This window comes from Myotis davidii, unplaced genomic scaffold (assembly GCF_000327345.1).
Source record: "Myotis davidii unplaced genomic scaffold, ASM32734v1 scaffold233, whole genome shotgun sequence".
NCBI lineage: Eukaryota > Metazoa > Chordata > Mammalia > Chiroptera > Vespertilionidae > Myotis > Myotis davidii.
The window spans coordinates 3,364,264-3,374,582 of record NW_006285917.1 but is presented as its reverse complement, the minus strand read 5'-3'; the positions used below and the strand labels follow the sequence as shown (position 1 = coordinate 3,374,582).

General features: G+C 39.5%; 1 protein-coding gene across 1 annotated transcript in view; it reads left to right on the top strand.

The window, feature by feature from the left end:
- Positions 1-2,402: 2,402 nt before the first annotated feature.
- The window catches only part of HIGD1C (HIG1 hypoxia inducible domain family member 1C), a 15,991-nt gene continuing 8,074 nt past the window's right edge, over positions 2,403-10,319 (top strand). The window contains exons 1-2 of the mRNA XM_015559635.1: positions 2,403-2,574; positions 7,753-7,887. Of these exons, the coding sequence (XP_015415121.1) occupies positions 2,433-2,574; positions 7,753-7,887 (277 nt within the window). The 5' untranslated portion in view covers positions 2,403-2,432. The remainder of the gene's footprint in view (positions 2,575-7,752; positions 7,888-10,319) is intronic.

Below are 10,319 nucleotides of genomic sequence, written 5' to 3'. Positions count from 1 at the left end.
ACAAATAAATAGGAAATAAAAGAAAGCAATTCCTTATAGTAGAATGCCAACTAAAAAATACAAAAGAAATTATGGCTTTAAAAAAATGACCATTTATTAATTGATTCAGGCAAGAATCATCAATGTATGCTGAAATTAATGGGTAAAAGTGTGATAAATAACAGGATATTTGTACAATATTAAAATATCTCATCACAAAAGACGGTAACTATAAAGGGGGAAATAATAACCTTACTAAAAACTTGCACACCCCACCTTAATCCAGTGACAATGCAGTGGTGTGCTACTGCTACTCACCCCAACTCAAGAGAGGCGCACCCCTTCCCAATGTTGTGTTCAGTGATGACATGACCGTGATGGGGGTATTTGCACCGAAATCCGCAAGTGTTACAAATCCAGGCTTTTTACCCCTGAGAACCAACTGTTAGTTATTTATAAGCATAATAACTGCATCAAAGTTACTTCCCCCAAGCAAGCTGACTTTATTCGTGATAGCACAGACTACGGACACAGCCTCTCTTTTGTGGTATTCTGCCCGAAATGTATACCCTCATTCTAAGGATGAGAAAGCATCAGAAAGAATCTAAATTGAAAAACCTTCTACAAAGTAACCGACGAAAGGAAGAAATCACATCTAGAGAAAAATGACCAAACAAATGCGACTAAATGTTAGCCATGGAGAACCTGGGTGCGGGGCATACAATTCTTGGTACTGTTCTGGGAACTTCCCTGTAAGTCTGACTTAAAAGAAAAAAATTAAAGTTATAAGGAAAAAACCGCCAATGCTACCTGGTCCTCTGCCCTCATCCTGCGACCCCGGACATCTAAGGGCATCACAGACCTGTTATTGCTCAATCTCGGGTGGCTGAACGCCCCTTGTCCCTCTAAGAAGTTGGGGGACGCCGACCACTCGGGGTCGTGTAGCTAGTTAGCAGGCCAGAGTGTTGTTCATTATGGTCGAGGCGGTGAGGCCTCAAGGTGTCCAAGGGCGCGGTCCCAACAGAAGCGAAGCAGCGTCCACCAGCCACAGGGGGCTGCCCCTCTGGCGAGCACATATTCCTAAAAGACAAGAACCTTAGCCCTCAGATGGCTGACCCCATCCCTCCCCACAAACCCAGTGCTGTCCTCTGTGCCCACTTTCCTCTTTATCTTGGGCCTTGGAGCCGGGTACCAGCACTCACAGCCACAGAGCGAAGTGGGGAGTTCCCTTGTGAAGACAGAATCAAGTAATGGCATCTCCAAAAGCCTTAATGTCCCCTTAATGCTGCCTTTGAAAGCCTAATGCTTGTGGTCCGGGTGCTGCTGCTGCTTCCCAGGGTGGCTGTGAAAACTCTGGCCAATACCAGCTCGCCACTCCCCCTGGGAGGAGGGTGCTGATCGGCTGGTGGGCTTTCCCATTATCTATCAATTAGCTGGAAGCTGAGCGAAGTGTGTTCAGCCTTACAACGCTGTTCTGATCTACTGCTCTCTGCTCGGGGGACACCAGGACACAGCAGGTGGTGGGCTACGCCAAAGGTACCGTGCGTCTCCACTTCCCCGTTGCATTTGCTAATGGAAGCTGACTCATAGGATGAAGCCATCCGATTTGACGTTTTGAGATGAAGGTAGCAAGTTGCAGGGATAACAGGCTGAGGTGCTGTTAAGCCATGTTGACAGTGACTATAGCTGCTCTTCCAAGTGTCTTCATTCTTCCTGGGTGGACGAGGAAGGTTATTGCCCTTGTCTAGCACAGCACCTGGCACATGGTAGGTGTTTGATAAATACCAATGACTTTAGCATGCTCTGCACATCCTGTAGCACTGAGTGCTCACTCTTCCATCCCCGGTAAATCTGAAAGTATTGTTGCCTGTGTTGGCACTGCTGTCATTCTTTAAAATGATACTTTGTCAAATAAACTCTGTGTTCTTACTGTTTGTGGGAGAATTCTGAGGTTCCCAATGATCCCAAATGCTGAGCAGTGAAAAGAGACTGAAAACATAGGATCTGTTTCACTCTGTATTCATGGGATCTGATTATGACTCTTTATATATTTTTCTTTTACGCCCTCTACACAAAATGAAAGGATCCCATGATGAAAAGGGTGAAGAAAAGATGACTTTATTTCAATTGAGCAGACAGACATGACAAACAAATACAGACAGACCACATAATCAAAAGGATATTGGGAGCCCGGCCAGTGTTGCTCAGTGGTTGAGTGTAGACCTATGAACTAGGAGGTCACAGTTCGATTCCCAGTCAGGGCACATGTCTGGGTTGTGGGCTCAATCCTCAGAGGGGGATGTGCAGGAGGCAGCCGATCAATGATTCTCTCTCATCATTGATGTTTCTATCTCTCTCTCTCCCTTCCTCTCTGAAATCAATAATGTGTGTGTGTGTGTGTGTGTGTGTGTGTATTAAAAGTATATTGGGAGAAGATAAATGGACTCTTTTTAATGATTCACAGCAACCTCATTTATCCCCTACTGTTACTAGAGAGAAAAATGTCATCAGATAACCAGTGGTCAGCAGATGAGGACGAAGGCCAATTTTCCCGGCTGATCAGGAAATCTAGAGACTCCCCCTTTGTGCCTGTAGGTAAGTACAAGCCTTGACTGGGTGCTGGAAAACTGTAATCGTACAGTAATGCTTTGCCCAGTATCCTGGAGGGTTGACATGTTTTATGAAACTGATTTTTTTTTCAATAATTGAAGCTAACCCCCTCTAAGCATAAGCTAAACTTTCAGAAGTTTCTAGGATATGGTGAATCCCCAATAATGGTTAGCTATTATCATTACGGAGCATCAGATTTTATTCTTCATTCTATCCATCTTCATTAGAGGGTTAAATAAAATTATTAGACCCCAGCCAATCGAAAGGGAATTAATTGAACGGACTTTAATTTTCTGTGATGACTCAGTAGCCACTGAGAGCCTATCGGGACTATGATGATGGATAAGTCCCTCCGTCCTCTAAGTAACTCCAACTTTAAATTCTTGTGTCTGATGTTTACAGATTTTTTGTTTCTCCCATATTACCGGATACCATAAAGAACTTCTGCCTCTGACGTCCTCTGGCACTAGAAGCTTAGATACCTAAACTTAAAAGAACTATGAGTCAATTCAGAGAAAAAAAGCTCTGAAGGAAAGCCTGGGCTTCCCTTACACCCGAGAGCATGAACTATGTGATGTTCATGCGCAGCGGCCCTTCTTCCTGCTTCCTGATCTACTCCAGATGTTGAGGTTGATGGTTAAGTAGTCTCCAGATTAAAGAAGTGTTATTATGATTAGAACTGGAGTCTTGGCCTCTTTATCCTTTCCCAACACATATTTAGTATGTTTACATTTTCAACAAATACTACATGTATGTAGGGTTAAAAAAAAATCTAGGCCCCAATATTGTTTTTTAAAATCGAAGCTTTCTCTTCTCTTTTGGATGCTTCAGCTGCCTTTAGCATTATTATTGTATACGGCAGCCATGCCTCTTTCCTTACAACTTTGGAAACCATTACAATAACCTATTTAAATTAGACTTACATAAGTTTGTGATTAATTCTATAAATCCTTCTAAGTAGGTATGTCATGTTTCCATTGTCACTGGAAGTCTAGCAACTTCATGTCATTATTCACATATCAACACGAATTAAAGTTTTACTTTATAGTAATATTGTGTTTAGAAGTTTCATTAATTTGAATGACTTGTAATAGCACCCATAACAAATCTAAACAAATAAATTTATAGTGATTTATTCACCCTCCTTAGCATTTTTAACTAGAAAAACAATTCAAGACCTCGATGCCACCTGCACAGATCACTGTAATGAGCAGGATTAATCACTGTGCCTGCCGTAAATTAAATTATTTTCCAGACACATTTAAGGTGATTAAAGTAGAAAGATTAAAGTGTTTCCAGCTAAATTCAATTATATCCAAATTACAGAGACACTATATGGAAAACAGTAAAGGTTCTGACTTTAATCTCTAAAAGAAACAAAACCAATTTAAGTAAGAACAGAACCTTGATTTGATAAGGGAAAAGAACCAAGTTTTTGCTAGAAAAATAATGATAAAATTGGGTATATATTATTGAGTAGTTTGTTTAGCTATTGTTATTTTAATAATATGTATTTCCTGCTATAGGATAGAGTGTCCAGTGCAAACAATTTACAAAACATTCTTTGTTATCTTCAACAACTTCCATCATTATAATCTATTTATATTGTTTAGAATGGTCCTAGATCTTAAGACCTGTACATATATTCTGTGCATTTAAACTATGTTGATAGATCGTTTTTGCTTCTTTCACTTAACATTTCATATGTACATTTCTGTGTATTAGTACTTTCTATACTTACAATATTTTTATAGCTCTGACAGGTTTTCCTTTGTTTGAGCTATTTGGGTTGTTTAGTTTTTCCTCATATATAATGTAGCCACAAAATCTTTGTGTCAACTTCCTAAATTTTCTTTTGCTTATTTCCTTGGAGTATGTTCCCAAAGGTCGAATTTCCAGAGCAGGAAGCATGTTCAGTTTAATGTCACTTATTATATATTTCCAGAGTTCTTTCCAGAAAGATTTAGCTAAACTTACAGAGCTTTCATCATGGGACCATCTCTCAATGTGCCTACCATCATCATTTTATTAGTATTTGCTTGTTGCTGATTTTCTATATTTGTCATTTTTATTTCAATTTATTTTTATATTTTACTTTTTTATCTTTACTGTTGAGAATATTACAGATGTCTCCTCTTTCCCCCCATTGCTCCCCTCCACCCAGTTCCCGCCCCACCTGACCTTCACCACACTATTGTCTGTGTCCATGGGTTATGCATATATGCTCAACCACTGAGCCACACTGGCCCGGCAGAATAGCAATCTTTGATTAACCAAATTCCTTGGTTAACCTCTCCCCATTCCCCACTCTCCCTTCCCCCTGAAATTCATCAGTCTGTAACATGCTTCCATGCCTCTGGACCTGTTTTGTTCAGCATTTTATTTTGTTCATTAGATTCCACATATGAGTAAGATCACGTGATATTTGTTTCTCTGACTGGCTTATTTCACTTAGCATAATGCTCTCCAGGTCCCTCCTTGCTGTCTCAATGGGTCAAAGATCCTTCTTTTTTATAGCTGCATAGTATTCCCTGGTGTAAATGTACCGTGGCTTTTTTATCCACTCATCTACTGATGGGCACTTGGGCTGTTTCCAGATCTTAGCTATTGTGAATTGTGCTGCTATGAACATAGGGGGTACATATATTCTTTCTGATTGGTGTTTCAGGATTCTTAGGATATATTTCTAGAAGTGGGATCACTGGGTCAAACAGAAGTTCAATTTTTTATTTTTTAAGAAAATTCTATACTGGCTTGTGTCAACTTCCTAAATTTTCTTTTGCTTATTTCCTTGGAGTATGTTCCCAAAGGTAGAATTAGGGAACATACTCCAAGGAATGTTCCCAAAATCTCCATAATGGCTTCACCAGCCTGTATTCCCACCAGCAGTGTACTAGGGTTCAATTTTATTTATTGCTAATAAGCCTATAAAATATGTTTTTATTTACTCTGATTCTTACTTCCATTTGTTAAGTGGATCCTAAAAGAATAAATATAACCTTGCTCACCTATGAAGATACACATGTGCCAACACATTTCATCAAAACTTGCTACTCTGCCTGGCCGGTGTGGCTCAGTGGTTGAACATCTACCTACGAACAGAGGTGGTCATGGTTTGATTCCCGGTCAGGCTTGATCCCCAGTGGGGGGTGTGCAGGAAGCAGTCAATCAATGATTCTCTCTCATCATTGATGTTTCTATCTCTCTCTCCCACTCCCTTCCTCTCTGAAATCAATTAAAAAATATTTTTTAAAAACTTTGTTATTCTGCATAAATATTAATTGCATTGCCCCGCTGGTGTGGCTCAGTGGTTGAGTGTCAACCTATGAACCAGGCAATTAGGGTTCAATTCCTGGCCAAGGGAATTGAAATAAAATATCAATTGAATTTTTATGTACTAACAATGGACACATGGAAACCAAACTTAAAAACATAATACCCTTTCTCAAAGTAGAAGAAATGACTTTTTAAAGCACATAATTTCTGAATTTGCCAAGTTTTTTTATTTAAATAGTATCACATAGGCAAAGTGGTATTGGAAATAATTTTGTGAAATAAAGTCTACATAGGAATATTTGAACAATGTCCAAAAAAACTCCATAATACCATTTACAATCACTCCAAAGAAAGTTGCTTAGGTATCAGCTTAAGAAAACATGTATAGAATCTGTATGCTGAAAATTACAAAATGCTAAAGAAATTACAGAAGACCTAAACTAATGTAGAGACTATTGTGTTCATGGATTAGAAGACTCAATATAAAGATGTCAATTCTCCCCAAACTGATTTATAGGTTTAGTGTAATTCCTATCAAAATCCCAGCAAGTTTTAAGTTCTAGAATGGTTAAAATAATACTAAGGCATATAGCTACAGCAAACAAGATGGTGTGATATAGATGGAGGGATAAATGCATATATCAGCAGGATAAAGGAGAAAACTCAAAATATAGACCCACACTTTTATTCAAGTTTTCTTCATTCTTATGTTAAAATATTACATCTGTCCTTGTCATTTTAATTCTACCTTGCCATCTTTTGGATGTTATAAGTATGCTAGTCTATTTTCTTCTATTTTTTGTTGTTGATATTTTTGTTTTATTTTTACATTTAATTCTAACCCATCCAGGATTTTTTTGTAGTGTCTGGTGTGAGATAGAAATCCAAGTTAGTTCTCTATACCAATAAACTGTACTCATTATGTTTATTAAATAATTATTCCTTTATCGGTTATTTGATTATTTTGACTTGTCGTGGCTCAAGTTATCACAATGATTTTTTGTTTGTTTGGTTGGTTGGTTTTTTTAAATCACAGTGTTTTAAATTTCTTTCCAAGATCTTTCCTATTCAGTTGATCAGTTTTCTGTTTTGGAGCCAATCACATAGTACCTTGATTGCCACAGCAATAATTTCACCCTTAACATTTGTAGAGAATGCAGAAATATTGGTAGGGATTTCTGGAGTTTTCTAGAATCACAGTTCTTCCTGGAATTACATACTTCCTGTACATCTCTCATTCACTTAAAGTCTCAATTTTACAGAAGATTCAAATTTTATCACTTTACTCCATTGGCTCATTATTTGATAACAAGTAGAAAGGAATAAAGCCAAACACTCAAAAGCTATAAGATGTTTGGTAGGTCTACTTACTAAGGACTTGTCCAAATGTGAGCCTTGCAGCATGCACAATTTGAAATCATACCTCAGGAAAATTAGAAATTACTAAACAAATTACTACACTATATGGTTCTGGTTTCCCTGGGAAAAGGCTAAACTGCAAATATTAAATCCATGAGTTATGAGTCCATTTTAAAATCTGGTGAATCAGCCCTAGCTGGTTTGACTCAGTGGATAGAGCATCGGCCTGTAGACTGAAGGGTACAGGGGTCAATTCCTGTTAAGGGCACATGCCCGGCTGGAGGGCTCAATCCCCAGTAGGAGGAGCCGATAAATGATTCTCTCTCATCATTGGTGTTTCTATCTCTGAAATAAAAATATTTTTTAAAATAAAATAAAATCTGGTGAATCAAATCCAGCATGGTTCCTTGGCTATCTTGGCTGCTCATCCTCTAAGCACTAATCCTTTGGACAGTCCTTTATTCAACTCTCTAAGCTCATGCCAATCTGGCCTGCTACTTATATAACCCCTCCTTTTTTAATTCACAGGGATAGCAGGCTTTATGACTGTGGTGTCCTATGGTCTTTACAAGTTAAAGAACAGAAGAAATCAGAAAATGTCCATTCATCTTATTCACATGAGAGTTGCTGCCCAAGGATTTGTTGTAGGAGCTGTGACTCTAGGTAACCTGCTTAATTTGTAGCTTGTGTTTAGCTACCTTTGAGAGTATTTTTATTTATTCATAGTTGAAGATGAATATTGGGTCAAGATGACATAATGGTGGAAGGCTGGTAAGAAAAACAGTTCTTCACTTGGTTGAGGTTGCTGCTCTAATATAGGCTTACTTTCTTAAAATTTTAAACACTGAAAAAAACACCACCACAGTAGGCAGAAGGTACACATTTCCAGTTATAAAATAAGTAAGTCATGGAATGGAATGTACAGATTGGCAACTCTAGCTAATAGCACTGTATTGCATACCTGAAAGTTGCTAAGAGAGCAGATCTTAAAAGTTCTCATCACAAGGAAAAAAAGTCTGTAACTGTGTATGGTGATGGATGCCAACTAGACTTATTGTGGTGATCATTTCACAATATATACAAATATCAAATCATTATGTTGTACACCTGAAGTTAATGTAATGTTGTATGGCAATTATACATCAATTTTTAAAAACCCAGTGGAGAACTAGGTTATGGGCCCTGTTAGCCTCTATTACGAAAGCAGTGAACAGTCCATACCTACATCAGCTGAAAGCAGTAGTTATACACCTGCCTTTATTGCTCAGTTACGAGGAACAGTCATGGTTCCCGGCCGATTTGAACAACAGATATAATTACTAAAGTTTAACTGGGAAGAAAACATTTTTAGAGTCCACAAGTCTTAATATCCTTATTCTCCTTTTATTCCAAGTTTGAGAAATAGGAAACCTTTTTTATTAGTCTATAAATTAAGCGATACTTACACAGTCAAATCCAGAAAAATTATTTGGTTAATTCAGGTTATATCAACAGCTAAATCATATACTGTAGTTCTAAGAAAGAGTCCACTTTGGAACCTAAATTATCTTGATTTTTTGGGGTCTATATTCATGAGACCAAGGCACAATGTTCTTAGCTCCCCTCCAGGCTATAGAGAGTAGAATCAGCCTGAGAGTAAGTCTAGGACTACGGAGATAGGTGTGGGGCTTGCATATAGGGAGTTAAATGGTAATTACCTTATTACTATGAACTGTGATAAGGGGAGTCTTGAACAAAGTACAAAAAGAAACTTTACAAAGTTATAGTCCTCGTTTGTGTCCTTCCGCAAATATTTACTAGGCATTTTCTATTTGCAAGGCGCGGAACTGGTCCATAGATGTAGGGGTTGGACTTGGTCCCTACCCTCACATACTGTTCGTCTCCTCAGGGAAAGACACCAATGAGACCAAGAACAGGAGAAGAAAATACAAAGTCATAGGTGCTATGGCGGAGGTAACATGGGTGCTCTGGGAGCACAGGCACAAAGGAGGGGCATTTGACTGGCGCTGAGAGTCCAAGAGGCTTCTCTAAGGATGTAAACTGTATAATGAGCCAAGAAATGGAGGAATTCACTAGACAGAGGAGGAGATGAAGGATTCACCAGGCAGAGGAGGAGATGAAGGATTCACCAGGCAGAGGAGGAGATGAGGGATTCCTGAGGCAGAGGAGATGAGGAATTCACCAGGCAGAGGAGGAGATGAGGGATTCACCAGGCAGAGGAGGAGATGAGGGATTCACCAGGCAGAGGAGGAGATGAGGGATTCACCAGGCAGAGGAGGAGATGAGGGATTCACCAGGCAGAGGAGGAGATGAGGGATTCACCAGGCAGAGGAGGAGATGAGGGATTCACCAGGCAGAGGAGGAGATGAGGGATTCACCAGGCAGAGGAGGAGATGAGGGATTCACCAGGCAGAGGAGGAGATGAGGGATTCACCAGGCAGAGGAGGAGATGAGGGATTCACCAGGCAGAGGAGGAGATGAGGGATTCACCAGGCAGAGGAGGAGGAAAGGAAAGGAATTCTTTCCTGGAAGTCATGCAGCCTTCAGGTCCCTCACAGGACCAGGAGCTAGGAATTAAAAGCCCTGGGCCCACCATTTTGTGTTCCCACGTTGTCCGGCACACTTACAAGTACCAACCGTATTATACTCCCGCTTCCACCAAGTGCTGTATGGAAGTAAACACTTGATCAGAAAATGCCGTGCTTTTTATAGGCATCTGATTAAGGGTATCTACAGGCAATAATTTCACAAAATCTTCTGCTGCTAATGCATGCTAGCATCCTCTTTACCACTGTAAGAAATGACCATTAATACCTGTAAGTCTACTCAGCCCAGAGATCCAATTCCAGATAACCTGGAACCAACACAAAGAACTATCCTCATGGTTATGTCTCTCTGGAAGCTTCTGATACCAAATTCTGTTTCAATCAAGGTTCAGTCAGAGAAGGAAAACTATTAGAGATGATATATAAAAAGGGATTTATTATAGAGATATGATCTTAAGCAAATTTGGGAGCATGGACTGTTTAAAGTCCATGTTAGGCTTGTTGCTTGTGTTTCTGATGCTGGGGCCTGAGGTCACAGAGGGAGCGGCT